We start from the raw sequence: 18,432 nt of genomic DNA, 5'->3' as shown, positions 1-18,432 counted from the left end.
TGTAAAAATAACACTAGCAATATCAAAAAAATGGTTAAATTTGCTTTAGCAGAAAAATTGGTGGCAGTACTGTAGATATTTGTTCAGCTAATCTTTAAAGTACAGAATAGAAAGTAGTAACAAACACGATCATGTCAGATATGGTTTGCATAAATAAAATTTATTTATAGAAGAGGAAGATTTTTAAATCTTCACCATTACATCATTTGTACTGGAGTTTGTTGTTCTTTTCTTTCAGCTTGTGACTTGTTTTTTATCCCCATATTGACTATTTTTAAAATATTATGCCAATATTGCAATAAGTATCCAGTGGTGACATTATATTATTTCAGAATATTGCTTTCACCTAACTTGTAAAGTATGTGTTAATAGTTGAATTAGCCTTGGTACTTTAATCAGTGATACTGCTAGAAATGGAATGTAGAACCACCATGTAGCTAGTATATGAAGGGTACTTCTGACACCTATTTTTAGTTTCAGTGTCTGCTTAATTCTTACACTCACTAGAAGTGATCCATTCCTACCCTACCCTTTGCTTTTCAATTTTTAGTGGGCCCATCAGTCATGCTGAACTTTGCCTAAGGAAAGGCTCACAAGGAATACCATGACAATACTGTATTATTAAAAGGAGACTAAACTGCAGAGCAGTTTATCTTTCAGAAAGGTTTGAACAGAATAATAGGTTCAATCAGAGCAAGAGTTATTCATGCTACATCAGTTTACAGATATATATTACAATCGTTGGTATTATATTATGTGCCCCTGTTTGAGGCATAGTTTATCTAGCATAGAGTACTGCAAATTTAAAGCTTTTTCTACCACATGTACAGTAGTTCATTGAGCGTTTACATAAGCTGTGCCAGAATTATTTAATGTATTATCTTCAGTCTTAGCTGCTTTGCTCCCAAAGTATTCTCTATTCTCATACTAATTCCAATTTGGGTTTTAGAGAGTTTTTGTAACTGAGAATAGAGCTTTACAGGTTGCCTCAGGTTGGAAGGGACCTCTGGAGAGTCTAACCTTTCTACTCAGCAGGTTGACCTAGAAGAGGCTGCTCAGGATTGTTGCCAGGGAACTTCTGAGTATTACCAAAGATGGAGACCCTCCAACCTCTCTGGAAAACCTGTAGCAGCCACCCTCACAGGCAAAAAGTGTTTCCTGATATTTAGAGGAAGCCTCCTGTGTTTCAGTTTGTGCCCAAATGTCTTGACCACATGGCACTGTGGTTGCCTCGGTCTCCCATATTGTCCTTCTAGAAAACAGAGGTGACATTTGCTTTACTGCAATCTTAAGGCACTTCTCCCTGTCACAATGATCAATCAAAGTTTATAGAAAGGGGATTTGTAATGACATCTGCACAGATCCCCAGCACTCATGGGTGCACCCTGCCAGGGTACATAGATTTATGTATGTGTTGTTTGCTGAAGTATTCTCCAACCTCATTCTCTTCTATGAAGGATTTTTTAAAAAGTCTCTACACAGAATCTCTACACATCTCTACACAGAAATGCTCTTGAACTGCCACCTATGATGGCAGTATTCTTATCAAATAAACCATTAACATTCAATTCATAAGTATCTGGAATATAAAGGAAGCATTTGCAGAACCTCTTCTCAACAACAGGTCATAATCTTCACTTTCTGCTCTGCAGCACTAAGTTAACTTCACCTTAATACTATTTATGTTATGACACACAGAAGATTTATATCACTGAAATTCTTAGTGTTTGCTAGAATCTTTCTATTTTTCTGACAGGCAGGGACATATGTTCTTTTTCCCATTGCAATCCAGTGTTTGTGAAAACAAGAGCTTTTCTTTACACTGAGTGAAAGACATATCTAAACATCATTCTGTTGTGTTTGGAGAAATTTGGAAAAATGCATTGTACAATAAACAGCTTAGTCATGCTTCTACATATGAAAAGAAGGTGGGCAATAAAAGTCTGCCACATCTCTCCTGTGACAAAGAAGGATAAGGCTGAGAAAGCTGACACTTAACTTTTGACTGTAAATTTAAAGTTATGATGCTATTCATTAATAATAGTAACATTAGAAACCATAACTTTTATGGTTATTTTTCAAATATGGCACTACACATTCACTTGTGAACACTTTTCTCCTAACAGTTTTTAACTTTGACTTTCTACTTTTTTTTGCATCTCTAAGAATTATGGAGTCCTTAGTTTTGTTCCCTCTCTTCATCCCACTGCACAGTCTATTTTAGATCTAAACTTTAACTAGTAACCCCATAAACTATTAGCATCCTCTTTTTTGCCTGTATTAAAATAGTGTATAATTCATAATGACTTGTTAGGAATCATTCAGAGATAATTGAATATAAGGAAGTCTAGGAACTTAACTTGTATTTTAAATTAATGGCAATAGCACATAATGTGAATTTTCCCTAAGTGTTTATGAAATTAAGTACTGTTATGCATTTATACTCTATAAAAATACTATCTATGAAATATCCATGATACAGTTACCAAGTAATCTTTACTAGGAATTGTTTTTACTAAATATTCAAGGCTAAGAAGACAAACAGACATTAGTGTTCTATTCAAAGACAAAAAGACTCACTTTGAAACATGTTTTTTAATTTAAAAGCTTATTAAAATGTCAATTAACTGTTAGCTTAGAGATAAAACAATTAAAACCCTTAGAGGGTGCATGTTTTCCACATTTAGAGTTGTGCATGTAATTTTGTTGGCAATAACTTTTCAATCAACATGAAGTCATTATTAAGTTCAGATCACCACAAATACCCCATCCTTGCTTTCAAATTTAAATGTTGGTTGTTTTGTTGGGTTTTTTTCTTTAATAAATTGATATTATTTATTTCAGTTAATCAGAGCTGTGTTGCCTGCTGCAATTGTATTACTTTTCATTCCGAACTCCTTTGTGCCCAAGAACACATAGCAGGTAGCTGTAGGCCTCTCTTCAAATAATATTATTGGCAGTGAGCACCTTGCATGGAAGGATTGTGCTGCATGGGAGAACTTAATGTACTCTTTAGCCTATTTCCTTAACTTTGAAGGACAGAGAGAAACGAGGCTATTCATTTATCACTGGGACAAGTCTAAGGAATAAATCAGTCTCAGAACTGTCTTCCTAAATGTCTCTGAGGGAAGTCTACTTGGAGTTTAAGAATATGAGTGCTGGTAAGGTGACACTGAGGCTTTCCATGAAGTAAGCAAGCCCTACCTGTGCCTGTGCCACATTGAAATCAGTGAAATGCTGGTTTGCCCAGAGGAAATTTTATTTTATCACTAGAGAAGGCAATGTTGCTTATGTTAAAATAACAAATTCATTGAGTAATGTTGTCTGTACATATGCCACAGGGTACAGGTATTCTTCTTCTATTTTCCTTGGAGTGAATAAAACACAGCCCTCTTTCCTTGACTAAGACAGAAACAAAGTTTAGTGGGTGTATGTCACTGCTATTTATTGTGTAAAGGACTTAAGGCTGGCATATGTCTTAATTGGCACTGCTAACCATGGAACTAAATCCCCAAGAGCCTAGACATGCAAATTGAATTTAAGTCTGCAGTTACTGTGTAATTTCTTCTTTGTCAAAAAGTTTTGACCTGGTAGATAGTTGGGAACATTCCTGTGAACTGAGTGTGTTTTGCTTAAGGACTTCGGCTTGAAAGGAAGGTGTGAAGGTGTCAAAAGGGCTTTGAAGCTCTTGGGAGTGTTGTCATTCTTTCTGTATATTCTGTTCCTGTTCACTACCTGAGTAAGGAGTTTTATGTGTTCCAAGTTGTCAGCGTAACCCTCTCTTGAAACACAACACTGAAATAGGCAGAATAAAAGAGGGGGGCAAAAAGTGTGTTCCTGCAGTTGTCTTCATTTTGCTTTTCTTATTTCTGCATTTAATATTTTAATTTTAGTTTCATGGCATATTCCTATTATTCTTACTCTTAAGGTTTAACATTACAGATTATTTTCAAGATGCAAAAAAATACCAATATGCTCTTGAGTTTCATCAGGTGTATTTCAAGAGCAAGGTGAAAATCATATCCAGTTTGGAGTTAGATTGCTTTTCAGCTTTTTGTTTGACATTTTAGTTTTGTATTTTATTTTTCTCCTATTATTTTTCTGTTGTTTCCTTTGTTAAACAGCAGAAAGTCCTACAAGAAATTATCTTAATAGCTACAGGTTGGTGTGGTTTAATGTCTTAAATTTTAATTTTCCTTTTAGTTTTGTTGTTTGTCATATCACTGTTGTGAACAGATATAACCTATAAATAAGTTGAATGATTAAGTATTTATCTGTATTTATGATGTCTTACAGGGGGGTAAAAATTTGCTACAAACTATCCCCTGTAAGTCACAGAAACTGGTAGTGCAGCTCTAGATAAACTGTTTCAGAATTATACTTGTTGCAACATATTGTGTAATAAATATTTATATTTCTCTATTAATTTTAATCATCATATGCTTCTGTTAAATGAAGAAGTTCATATCTGTGCAAGTATTAAAGAAAGAGAAATAGGGGACAAGTTTTGTTTCTAGTGTATTTTGTTCTGAGCAGAGATTATTGTCAGAAGATAAACAAACTGTGCAACCACTTTCTAAAGGTAATTATAATCAGTAATTTAATAGCTCAAATTTTTTAACTGCTCAGTCAAAGTGGAACAGATTATTACCATCTTTAGTAGATAGTGGTACATAGTGGTAGCTTTTAGAAAAGATATATTAGGCATTGCACTTCTGCTGGTACCTTACAGTCCTCTGTAGTATTTCAAGTTTCTTGATGTAAAAGATCTACATCAAAGGGATAAAAAAAACTAAGCAAAAATCCAGACCAGTTACCCCATGAATTTCAGTCTGGAACAGCTGCCACTAGAGGAAAAACAAGTAAATGAATGTTAATTGGGAGACTCTTGAGTGTGTACTCAGGCCAAAATATGTGAGCTGCTTAGAGAGATGCCAGGCAGTCTTATCAGACACCCTGAGTTTCATTACAGAGGTTCTGAAGAGTCAGAGTTTAGAAAGTTTTTCTTCAGTTTACCTGAAACACTGATGATAATAGGAATTGCCTCTAAGACAACTTGTAACTTATGTGAATGCCAAACTAAACAACCATTTTCTTTCTGTCTGAGTATCTTTGAAGTCATAGAGGAAATAAAAGGTCTTTACATGACCTTTATGCCAAGTGGAAGTGGACCTAATTATTCATCCATTGGTAAAGACTGGAAGTCAATACTTATGCATACTTTTCACACTTAACTGCTTTGGTGCTCAACTACATTTTTCAGTAATTGCATGTATCTTGACCAGGATATGGAATACCTTACTGAAAATAATGAGCCTTGCTCTGAATCACTTTGACCTACAGTATTACAGAGTTCATGTGAGGAGAGGGTAAAATAAGATGACATTTTGGAATTGTTACAATCAGTCATGACTGATCTGTGAAGTTGAATTCTTATCCAGGAGTGAGACAGTATAGACAATTCTGTGATTTTATGTCTTTGGTATATAATTTTCTCTAGTCTCCAGCTCAGAGAGAGGAAAGCATAAAAACACATCAAGCACAGAAAGCTCTAAAGGACAACAATAAAACCAAACAAAGTATTTTTTAAATCTAGGAAAAAAAATGGTATGTTTTGTTATCATTATTTATTTATAGTTAGTACTGGTTTTGCACTTTTTTTTGTTCTTCAGGAAATTAAATAACATTCATCAGAGACTCACATGCTCATAGACTTATCTGCCATTTTCTCCACCCAACCCCCGCTGAACAAAGTTGAAAAATACTATAGCCTTCTGATTGTAAACATTGAAAGAGTACAACCAAGGTACTCCTATCAAACTGAAATTACAGTATTGGCAGAAAAACACTGTGTGTAATTCTGAGGATATTAATGATTATTCATCTTGCTTTTTTTTTGCCAGAGCAATGAAGACAAAGTGGTGACTAATATTTTGGTTTCTCAGTGATCTTCTGGGAGTTATTTCAGACCACTGAAGTTTCTAATCTCTAAATGCCAACTCAGATTAAGTAACTACTAATAACATTTTTTTAAATGTTAACATTCTTTTCTAGCTTCAATGTACTTTAGGAACTGAAAAAAAAAAACCAAGTGAATCCACAAATGAAATGGTTCTCGATTGTATATATATATGAAAGTAACTCTCTTATAAGTTCCTTCAGCCTTAAAAGAACACTAAGTATTTTCTCATTGCCTTGCAGATATTAATACAATATTCTCTTTTCCCTCACTACTCTTGCTTGATGTGGCTTTGGTTTAAATTTTACCTTTGTTTAATGGCCCAAAAGTGGCAACTATGTGGACCCCATCCATTTTTTGGAGATATTCATGACATTCCACTCTGTGGAAGAAGTTGATCTTTCCTCTCCTTTTCTCCTCCCCTGCAGCAGTAGTTGCCAAAATTACTCTTTAATCTGCTGACTGCCAAAGGAAAGCTATGGTGTATGGCTGCTTTGAGGAGAGAGATGGGAAAGATGATGGCTTCTACCACCAAAGTGTGAAAGCATGATACCTAATAGTGTTGTGCTGCTCTCTAGGCAGTAGAGACACTCTTGGGGTGTTACACACCATTCACTACTTAAGCACCTGTTTCCTATCTCCTCCAAAATTGGGAGTAGGGGGGTTTGGGTGGGTGTAGGGGACATGAATCCAAAAATTCAGACTTTGAACCATGAGGTGGAATTTGTTGCTTTTGGTAATGAGCTGAATCTTCTGCTGGAAGCCAAACTCAGCCAATTATGTCTGTTAGTGAATAATAGGTTCAGTACATTGCCTTTTAGTTACTGAATGTTCTCCCTGTTATCTTGGGCTAAATATTATGGGCAAAATGACAGATAAGATGTAAAAAGTACAGTTAACAACTCAGCTACATCAGGAGTAATTTTGTGGGACTGACTAATCACAGCATCACATAATGGTTGAGGTTGGAAGGGACCTCTAGAGGTCACCTAGTTCAACCCCTCTGCTCAGGCAGGATGGTCTAGAGGAGGCTGCCCAGCATCATGTTCAGACAACTTTTCAGTATTTCCAAGGATGAAGACTCCATAACTTCTTTGGGAAAGCTATGATGGGGCTCAGACACACTCACCTGAAATGTTTCATGACATTCAGCAGGAACCCCTAGTGTTTCGGTTTGTGTCTATTGCTTCTTATCACAGGGTACCACTGGAATGAGTCTGGCTCCATCGTTTTTGCACCTTCCTTTCAGATATTTAAACGTTGATAAGGTCCTCCCTGATTCTTCTCTTTTCTAGGCTAAGCATTCCCTGCTTTTTCAGGCTTTCCTTGTATGAGATGCTTCAGTCCCTTAATCATCATTACGGCCCTTCACTGGCCTCCTGTCAGTAACTTTATAACTGTCTTGTGTTGGGGAGCCTAGAACTGGACACAACATTCCAGACATGGCATCACTAGTGCCGAGTTAATTTCTGCTTTGTTTGCATCATTAGCTAAAAAGAAATAGAATAGGACAGAAAATATCTGGAGTTATTTCAAGACAGATAAGAGAATACCTGGTGAGTACAGCTTATTATTAATTATTCACATCAGTGTACAAATTTTTAAAATAAAATAAAAGGGTGAAGGAAAGAGATCCTTTAGGGTTAATTCTTTTGGTTTTGATATTAAAACCTGCCAGTCTTTAATTGTAGAAAATGCTCTGTTACAACATTGTCAAGTTACAAATAAAACCTTACAAACCTTTCCATGTCAGGGTGCCATAGTCAGGGGTCTGGTGCCAGAGACAGGGGTCTGGCGCATAGCCAGGGGTCTGGCGCCATAGTCAGGGGTTTGGTGCCATAGTCAAAGGTTTGGGAGTCTTGAATACAGGACCCAAGTCAGTAGGCCACATCTTCTGGGGGTTGATGGAGCTTCCCCATATAAGGGGAAGAGCAGCTTTGGTAGGGTTGCCAGGCTGATCAAGGATACTTTAAACGAGATATGCTGGGGGAGGAGGGCATCATTCCATCCCAATACACCCAGTCAGTTGCCAGCACCTATAGTAAAAGCTTAGAGCAATGTAGAGACATTCCAGCTGCTCCAACCAATGAGCCGGCTTCATTTGGAGCTCGGCTCAGGTGCCTCTATACAAACGCCCGTAGCATGGGGAACAAACAAGAGGAATTAGAGTTGTGTGCATGTCTACAGGGATAGGATATAACAGGCATCACAGAAACATGGTGGGATGGCTCCTATGACTGGAGTGTTGGAATGGAAGGTTACAGGCTCTTGAGAAAAGACAGGCCCAGCAAGCTAGGAGGTGGAGTTGCTATTTATGTTAGGGATAGGCTGAAGAAGAAGGAACTCCATCTGGGGACAGGTGAGCAGTCAACAGAGAGTTCGTGGGTCAGGGTTAAAGGGAAAACAGCAATGGGAGACATTACTGTGGGGATCTGTTACAGACTGCCTGATCAAGAGGAATCTGTGGATGAAGCACTCTACAGAGGGATAGGAACAAGCTGACACTCGCAGACCCTTGTTCTCATGGGGGACTTCAACCACCCTGATATCTGTTGGAGTGATGGAACAGCTCGGCACAAGCAATCCAGGAGGTTCCTTGATTGTGTGGAAGACAACTTCCTTCTGCAAGTAATAGAGGAGCGAACAAGGAGAGGTTCCATGCTTGACCTCCTGCTCACCAACAGGGAAGGGCTCATTAGAAATCTGACACTCCAGGGCAGCCTTGGTTGCAGCGGTCATGCGACGGTCGAATTCTAGATGCTGAGGACAGTGAGAAGAGCGTGCAGCAAGCTCACTGCCTTGGACTTCAAGAGAGCAGACTGGCCTCTTCATTAACCTGCTTAGTAAGCTTCCATGGGATACAGCCCTAGAGGGCAGGGGGGCCCAAGACTGTTGGTTGATATTCAAAGATCACCTGCTACAAGCTCAGGACTGTTGCATCCCAATTAGAAGGAAATACAGCAGGAGGGCCAGGAGACCTCCTTGGGTGGATAAGGAGCTGCTGAGGAAAATTTGAAGGAAAACAGAGGTTTATGAAAGGTGAAAGCAAGGACAGGTGGCCTGGGAAGAATACAGGGATGTTGTCTAGGAAGCTAGGGACCAGGTTAGGAAAGCTAAGGACCAGTTAGAATTAAACTTGGCTAGGGATGTTAAGGATATCAGGAAGGGATTCTATAGGTATGTAACGAATAAAAGACAGACTAGGGACAATGTTGGCCCTCTACAGAAGCTACCTGGAGAACTGGCTACCCTGGATTTGGAGAAGGCTGAGGTTCTGAATGACTTCTTTGCCTCGGTCTTCACAGGCAAAGGCTCTGACCGTACCACCCAAGTCTTAGAAGACAGATGCGGGGACTGTGTGAGAATGGTTATCCTAGGCCCACTATAGGAGAGGATCTGGTTCGAGACCAGATTCATCGAGATTCATATTAAGAACCTGAATGTACACAAGTCCATGGGACCTGATGAAATCCATCTGCGGGTGCTGAAGGAGCTGGCGAATGAAGTTGGTAAACCACTGTCCATCATATTTGAAAAATCATGGCAGTCGGATGAAGTTCCAAATGACTGGAAAAAGGGAAATATAACCCCCATTTTCAAGAAGGGGAAAATGGATGAGCCAGGGAATTACAGACCAGTCAGTCTCACCTCTGTGCCTGGCAAAATCTTGGAGCAGATTGTCCTGGAAAGCATGCTAAGGCACATGAAAAACAGCAAGGGTCTTGGTGACAGCCAGCATGGCTTCACTGAGGGGAAATGCTGCCTGACCAATCTGATGGCCTTCTATGATGGGGCTATGGAACTGATGGACACTGGTAGAGCAGTTGATGTCATCTACCTGGACTTGTGCAAAGCGTTCGACACTGCCCCACATGACATCCTTGTCTCTAAATCTGAGAGACATCAATTTGATAGGTGGACCACTTGGTGGATGCAGAACTGGCTGGATGGCTGCATGCAAAGAATTCTGGTCAATGGCTCAATGTCCAGCTGGAGACCAGTAAGGAGTGGTGTCCCTCAGGGATCGGTGTTGGGACCGGTCTTGTTTAACATCTTTGTCGGTGACATGGACAGTGGGATTGAGTGTGCCCTCAGCAAGTTTGCTGATGACACCAAACTGTGTGGTTCTGTTGATACACTGGAGGGAAGGAATGCCATCCAGAGGGACCTTGACAAGTTTGTGAGGTGAACTGATGCCAGCCTTATGAAGTTTAACCATGAGAAGTGCAAGGTCCTACCCCTGGGTCAGAGCAATCCCAGGCACAGCTACAGCTTGGGCAGAGAAGAGATTCATGGCAGCCCTGCGGAGAAGGACTTGGGGGTGTTGGTCTATAAGAAACAACATGAGCCAGCTTCTGTGTGCGCTTGCAGCCCAGAAAGCCAACCATATACTGGGCTGCATCAAAAAGAACGTGACCACCAAGTCAAGGAAGGTGATCCTGCCCCTCTACTCTGCTTTCATGAGACATCACTTGGAGTATTGTGTGCAGTTCTGGTGTCTTCAGCATTAAAAAGGAAATGGAACTGTTGGAACAAGTCCAGGGGAGGGCCATGAGGACGATCAGGAACTGGAGCACCTCCCATATGAAGAGAGGCTGAGAAAGTTTGAGCAGTTCAGCCTGGAGAAGAGAAGGCTTCATGGAGACTTCATGGTAGCCTTCCAGTATCTGAAGGGGACCTATAAGGATGCTGGAGAGGGACTCTTCACTAGGACTGTAGTGATAGGAGAAGGGGGAAGGAGTTCAAACTTAAACAGGGGAAGTTTATATTGGATATAAAGAAGTTCTTTACTGTGAGGATTGTGAGGCCCTGGAATGGGTTGACCAAAGAAGTTGTGAATGCTCCATTCCTGGCAGTGTTCAAGGCCAGGTTAGACAGAGCCTTGGGTGGCACGGTTTAGTGTGAGGTATCCCTGCCAATGTCAAGGGAGTTGGAACTAGATGATATTAAGGTCCTTTCCAACCCTAACTATTCTATGATTCTATGAAAGAGATATGTCAATTTTCTCATCTGTTAGTGTGATTTTAACTAAAAACTTGCTGTGTGAGAATCGCCTTTTACAATAATTGATTTACTTCATAGTTGTCCACAGGTGTGTAATTTTAAAGTACAGAAAGGGAAGGTACAAGGATTTCACTTCAGAAACGTAATAATGATATGGGTGTGTTGATAAATATGTTTTATTGCAGTGTATGTCATTAAAAATCATAATTTGCAGGAGTTACTTTTGGTGTCATAATATTGCCATTTTTTCAGGTTAGATAATAACATATATGTTAGTTCATTTGGTGAATTTTTTGTAAGTGTACAGTATTTTTAATGGTGACAGCATTTTATGGTTCTTTACCGCTGACAGTCATTGAGATATTTGTGCACAGCTTTTTCCCTTTCTGCAGCTCTGAAGAGTGTCACTGATTCCTCAGTAAAGTAACTGAATATCTTACTCATTAGTGAAAAATAAGCTTCTAAATTCCTCGCCAAGGTCAGCTGATGTTACTTATTGTTTTAGTGTTTCAAGTGGTTTTACAGCCAAACTGTTGAACCCTTATCTGCTACTTGAGTTTTTAGACTTCAGGCAGACTTTGCTGTAGTGTCATGAATGCCAAGGGGGAAACCCATCAGACTCTCAGAAGTATTGGAAAGCAACAAAAAAACCCCTTACTGCCTTACTGTGAATAAGATGACACTGGGGATGGGTGGGGGGTTTTGGGGTTTTGTTGGTGGGTCCAGTTGTGTGAGTGGATTTTTGTTTGTTTGCTTGCTTGGGTTTTGGGTTTTGTTTGGTTTTTGGTTTTTGGTTGGTTGGTTGATTTGGTTTGGTTTTTATCTTCTTTCTGCTACGTACAAACTATCTCACAAGAACAGTGCAGGAAACTACTCTGTATGGAGACTAGGGAAAATGCATACCAACATGCTGGTTCTTTAGAAATTTGTATTTGAGTTTCAAGAAGTGTAATCTGCATGTTGTGTTAAAAAATGTAAAGCACTCCACACAGCTTTGTTTCTGCTCTCCTGGTTTAGCTATTGTGGTGTTTAGATTGACCACATAGAGATTCTGTAGCTACTCTAAAGGGTAGGTGTTAAGTCTCTCTTTTCTAAGGATTTAGTACCTCACTGAAGCAACACCCTAGTGTTCCTGTGTTTTTTCTTTATATCGTTTTTCATATTTGACTGGACTTTACAAACAATAAGAAAAAATAACCAAATGCAATTCTATGTAGCCTCATATGCCATAATATTGTTCAGATTGAATTGCTTTTTTTAGATTACATGGAGTGCAAAAATAATTTTCAAGTTAAGAGGAGGAAAAATCAAGAATCGGCTAAGACTGAATTTCTTGCGTAAATGCCCATACTGGTCACAGAGGTAACGGGAAATAGCCGGTGGTAACAGTACGTGAGAATATTGTTGGTGAAACAAATTCACAGCAACAGAGTGACTGGAGACCGTGGAAGAAATACATTTCTTGATACATGGTCATGCTGTGATACGTTGGATATTGCAACCAATTTTTTTTCAGTCTGCCTCTGGCCTCAACAGATCTGACCACACTACTAGATTTTGAAGATGACTCATGTATAACAATATTTCAGTGACCTTGAGTGAGGAGTTCTTATTACACTGAGATCTTTGGTAGTGTTACTATGTCACACCATTTCTTTCAGAATGAAATCTGAATATGCTGAGAATGCATATATTAAGCATGCACTACAATAGAACTACTCTGGAAAAATTAATATATTCTTTTTAATTTTCATTTTTCCAGTAGGTACAAGACATCAAGAAATGAGCTTGTATCCTTTCTACTGCATAAATTCTGTTACTGAAATAAACGCTTATCATAGTTCATTTATTCAGTAATTTTAGCATTTTTTTTTTCTTTCAGTAACTTCTGGTGAAACTGTTGCTGTGGATACACAAACCAGGGTAACCAAGGAAACCACCACCTTCAAACCAGAAATGCCATCTTCTGTGATTTTGGAGGTTCCAGCCTTGGCTGACTTCAATAAGGCATGGGCAGAACTCACTGACTGGCTTTCTCGACTGGATCGAGATATAAAATCTCAGAGAGTGATAGTAGGTGATCTTGACAATATCAACGACATGATCATCAAACAAAAGGTATGAGTAACACTGATTTTTCAAGTTGAAAACCTCGTGGTCTTTATTTTGTATTAAATAATTTCAACAAGGAACACAGGAGAGATGATAGGCTACAGTGTGTGCAGTTGTTACTGAAGGTACTTTATTCCATAAACACAATTATTGATTAAATGTTAAGATAATTAATTGAGGGGGGAAACAGTATTTCATAATTTCTCTGGTATTTAAAGCAGACCTCTTTAACTTTCTATTGCTTATGCTGATTGTGTTGTTGGAGCATGCAATCCAAACGTTGAAATATAAATGTCATGAGAAAGAAGGAAATGCATGATGAGCTCCAGGCTGTCAGGAGGAAAGATACCCCATTTCATACCTTTTCTTATGTTGCTTCTGTAATAACTTTCTGAGAAGCTTATATCCAGCTGCTGTTGGGTTATGGAAAGCTCCTCGGTTCTCTTAAAGAAAATAACAGCTCATTAATGCAAATGTTTTGTCAGCAAAACTGCATCAGTGTCACTTATCTTTGAAAACACATAAAAATATAGAAATACATGTGCAAAGAAAATAAAAGGCTAAACTTTAACTTTAGCTACTCAGTAACAATAAAAGTAACTGGTATTGTAAAACTTGAAAGTAATTACCAAGATTTAACATAATTCAGTGTAAAATATTTGGCATGCCTATGAAAAACTTCTCGGTGTTATATTTCCATTCAGCATAGTGCTAAACTGAGTTTAGGACTCTCTATTATAAGATTCTCTTCTGCTCCTTCCTCATTCTCATTCTAAAAAGAAAATCTGATTTATTGTAAAGAAGATATTGACATTGTTTCTCTTTTCTTAAAGCAGAAACAGAGGGAGAAACAATAGTCACATTTTGCCTAGTATCGGTACTAAGCAGTTTTATAAGAACATGTGTCATAAAATATGCAGATGCCTCATAGGATTAAATCTGCTTGTTTTCTTGTATTTCCTCCATTTCTAATGGTTTAAAATTTCAATTTTGAGACATTTGTTTTGCAAAATATTTATTGTGCAGAATTATATAGTGTTTTATTAAGTAAAATATCTTTAAGATGGCATGGGTGTATTTAAATAATGAGCGATAGTTGCAGTAGCACCTACACAGTACACTAGATTAAAATAGCCGTTATGTCATTTGGAAAGGCTAAGGAACAAAGAAGACTTGTTGGCACATTATCTTTTAATCTTTTTCAAATCATTTTGGTTTTAAAATTTTATGTTGTCAAATACTTGGTTTGGAATTACATGTTTTTCTTACTTATGCATTTTTTTATTTAGCACATTATTGTGGTAGGGAATATCCATAGATTGCTTCCTTCTGTAGATCTGTTTTACTTAAATATGAGGTCAATTTACTGACTCTTAAGGATTTCACTTCATGTTATACATGTTTGAAAATTAACTGGTTTATATCAGCATTTTATCTGAACTCAAGGGTAAAATACTTTAGGTGGTAAAGACAGCACTGTTGCAGTCTTCTCGCTTCTGTTCCTGGCTGGGTACCCCTGTCTTTTTTTGATACCATGCTGGGCTGGTAACAGAACCAGCAGGAAAACTCTTTTTTGTTGTGCTTACCTCTCTAATTGGCTGTGCAACAGAATGTGACATTTAATATAGTCTCTGATGAAATGGAAGAATTAATATCTAAATATAGACTCCAGTTCTGTTAACTGGCTCTCTCTTCTCTAACGATCATCTTTATGTCACTTAATACATGGAAATGAATGTAACAAAATTTTGATTCTGCTCCTAAATCTGTCACTGTACTACTAGGTGAGATTAGCAGGCAGAATTCTCAAAACTGACAAAGAATTTTGAGTTTCTCAAAAAAAAACCCAGATTGCTTTCTAATGTCTAAAGTGTCAGCAGCATTATGTGAGCTGATGAAATTGGACATACAGGCACTTAGCTATTCTGAAAAGCCAGGCCAGATATGATATAAGTTGGAAATCCAAAAGTAGTGCTTACCTCCTCAGATCTGTATATTCTGTAAAATATCATAGTCACACCTCCTGTGTGGTTGTGATTTAAAAGTCATTGAAAGTCACCGTATTGCATTATGGTCTATTTGGAGTTTGTTACACACCTACAGGGATCTCAGTAAGCTTTAACAGGAGTTCTGTTTTAGCAGATTGAGTTTTTCTTGGTTTTTTTTTTCAGTTTTTCAATTTTAGGTGAAAATACCATTTTCACATGGCTGACTACTTCCCACAGAAAAATTTATCATTATAAAGATGCATTCTCAATGAATCTCTAGTTGCTCACCCAGAATTTAGAACACTGCTAGTCCTGTTGGCATGCTACTAAAGTCTTACTGTTTTGGCATTTTGTTTCCATTTCACATTTCTTTTAAAACAGAGAAATACATTTCTAATAAGAAAATGAAATTTCAAAACGAACATTTTAAAAGCAAAGAAATCTTATATCTTAGCAACCTATGTAACAGAACATTTTCCAAATCACCCAGGTAAAAATCTGACTTTCAGTTGTCTTTTTTTTCTTTCACAGCATCATGTAATGTTGAAGTTAATTCTCTGAGGGCATTTTGGCTAAATTCATTTCTATCTGATTGTGTCACAAGATCACAGCCACTAACTGCCATATTTTCCTTCCATAAAAGTTTAACATATCGTTAGCCTCCACTGGAACTTTGCTTTGATGTGATTACAGACAATTGGTACTCTTGTGTGAATAGCATGTACAAAGGTCAATTACAGAACAAACCAAAAAAGACAACTATTCTAAAAACCACTTGTTTTACTGGCAGCTTCACTTTAACAGAACGAAACAATGCAACTTAAATTCTTCTAAGTAGTGCACATACTATGTCATAAATGATGCATACCAAAAAAGTAGCATAATGGCTACTCATCTCAAACATCTGTAGTTAAGGCTTCTGTCCAAAGAGTGGTATACATTTCCTTCAAGCAATGCATTACGTATTTTAGTCATCTGTAGTTGTATATAACTTGTTAAATTCTATATAATTATATGAAAAGACACTAAAATGTGTTTAATAAAGTAATTTAATATTAGCATTAGTGTCATCCATGGTTTTGTTAGAGGAAAATTATTATATTTTACTCATCTGCCTGAAGACTGATGTTTTGCAGGATTTGATCGTCAAAGAAATAAATGCATGGCAGACTGATAAGAGACTCATCTATTGCTTCTGTAGATAACCTTAATTTCCAAATAATGTTCTTGAGTAATACTGAGAATATTATAATACACCAAGGTGTAAGTAGGTGAGGGACATGACAATACATTTTGCATTTGTTGTTTCATTTCACTGTCCTGACTTCAAAACAATCAAGATGTTTTATGTTTGAAGGTCAGGTGGGGATTCTTCAAAAATACAAAATCATTAACAGATGAACAGAATAATAAATTTTCTACATTATAAAAAAATAGAAATCTTTCCTTACTTAAGATGTGAATAAGTCCTTTACTGAGAAACTCTGCTCTGTCATCATTGTGTTTAGAGGAAGGTTTGTGGTGCCAACAGATTTATACTAAAAGCAGTGAACTATGGAGTCTGTACAAAGCTTGAAGATAATTAACAATGCCATTTAAAAAGATCAAATACTGCACTCTCCTTAAATTTTGAATTTTGTCCTTGTATTTTACCAATACATGCTGTCCATCCAAAATTTGTGTAACATATGTTATTGAAAACATAACTTTCATTTGTACTGGGTGAACATAGATTATAATAAGTACTATTGTTAATTAATTTGACTACAATTTTCAGTGCCTACATTTAGTCATTGGTTCTAAGAGTATAGGCTGAGTCTGCACTCCTAGGTGCAGTGTAGGGGATTAATCTGAAAAAGTACTTATGCAGAACCAGACCTACAGCCAAGCTAGTTACTGAGACTTTTAAGCAAAGATGAGGAAAAGATACTTTTAGGTAATTATTTGTGTTATGCTACAGTACTCATCCACAAAGAGTCAGATAAATCAATTTGTCACTATTCAAAAAGTAGGTTTGGTCTTCTGTCAATTACAGAAGTAAACAAAACTGGAGTGATTATTTTCACTATTAATTCTGAATGGATTTTTCAATAGCTGTGAATCTTGTGCAGCTGATCATAGTGAAACAACTGTTAAGAAAAATATTAGTTTATAAGCAACACAATTAACAAACTTAAGATGAAAGACTAGGTTTAACTGACATTCCCCTTGTTTGAGGATTTTTCACCTATCTGTTCCCATGGTTACATATCATGCATTTTAGTATACAACTTCATTATTATACATGTATTCTTTTGTATGCAACCTTACAATTAATATTATGATAGATCAGAAACATGGGAAGTTTTCTGCCTAAACTGTTTGGCAACATATTTTTTTTTGGAAATAAAAATATAGTTTTCCAAATTTATATCCTTTTCTTACAGAAGCCACTGAAATTACCAGATTAAAAACTGTAGTTCTTTATTATGGGGTATGAATCAGTGTATTTGAAATATGTCCACATTGAAATAAAACTTGTAGTTACAGCCAGACATTTGTCTGTTCATATATTTATATCAGAAAAACAAGCTATAGGTAAGGTGAAGTCCTCAACCTTTTAGATAGTGTACTTCAGGTTTTACAGAGGTATGAAGTTTCACATTAGTGAGGTTTGTGTAAAATGACCCATATGTTCAGATAATGTACTGTTGAAGGACACGATAGAAGATTTTACATTTGTAGCTGAATGTTTTCCAGTTTAGTATTTTGATGTGCTTAATGGGAGGAGTTTCCTAGTCTGGAATCTAAGTATGAAGCCAGTAAGCTGATAGCTGACATTCACACTTTCAGAATCCATCTTCAGAAGCATGTTTGCCACATCCCTTTCTTGGTGCTGCCATGCTGCTTTGAGGGTTGTTTTCAAAGCTTCAGGTTTTGTAGAATCTTACATTTTCATATGAACAAACAGCTGCAGACATTTCTGGGGCACAGTTGGACCAGAATCAGCTAGCTCCCAAAGCAGGGCTGGAGCTGAAACGGATTCTGCAGCATTTTGGAGGGTTCCCCAGCATTCCTGTGCACCTCCTGTGATAGCTGAACCCTCCATATACTTTATGGCTTCAAACGTATGCAAAATCTCCTTTCCCTCTATGAATTCCATCAGAAGATATACTTGCCTGGGAGACTACTTTTATTATTTTATGTATATTTCAGAGGGATGTTGTTCTTTTTAACATGGGATATCTAGCAGAATTCTTATTTTATACTGTCTCATGCTGCTAGACTTTAGCTTTTTTAGAGTACAGGAAAATGAAAAAATGTCTGTCAGCCTTTAAGGTTATTCTTAAAGGTTAGAAAATTTGCAGCAGGATGCTCTAGATGGCCTGG

General features: G+C 37.4%; 1 protein-coding gene across 6 annotated transcripts in view; it reads left to right on the top strand.

Moving 5' to 3' along the window:
- The window catches only part of DMD (dystrophin), a 1,017,291-nt gene that overhangs the window by 682,159 nt on the left and 316,700 nt on the right, over nt 1-18,432 (top strand). For 4 of the 6 annotated variants that reach the window (XM_034074486.1, XM_034074485.1, XM_034074487.1 and 1 more), the window contains one exon: nt 12,846-13,081. In XM_034074486.1, coding sequence (XP_033930377.1) covers nt 12,846-13,081 — 236 coding nt within the window. Of the gene's footprint in view, nt 1-12,845; nt 13,082-18,432 lie in introns of those variants that run through there. The other 2 variants (XM_034074490.1, XM_034074489.1) reach the window with 1 other exon arrangement.

Source organism: Melopsittacus undulatus, chromosome 2 (genome assembly GCF_012275295.1).
Source record: "Melopsittacus undulatus isolate bMelUnd1 chromosome 2, bMelUnd1.mat.Z, whole genome shotgun sequence".
Taxonomy (NCBI): domain Eukaryota; kingdom Metazoa; phylum Chordata; class Aves; order Psittaciformes; family Psittaculidae; genus Melopsittacus; species Melopsittacus undulatus.
This window is presented reverse-complemented; position numbering and strand designations above follow the sequence as displayed.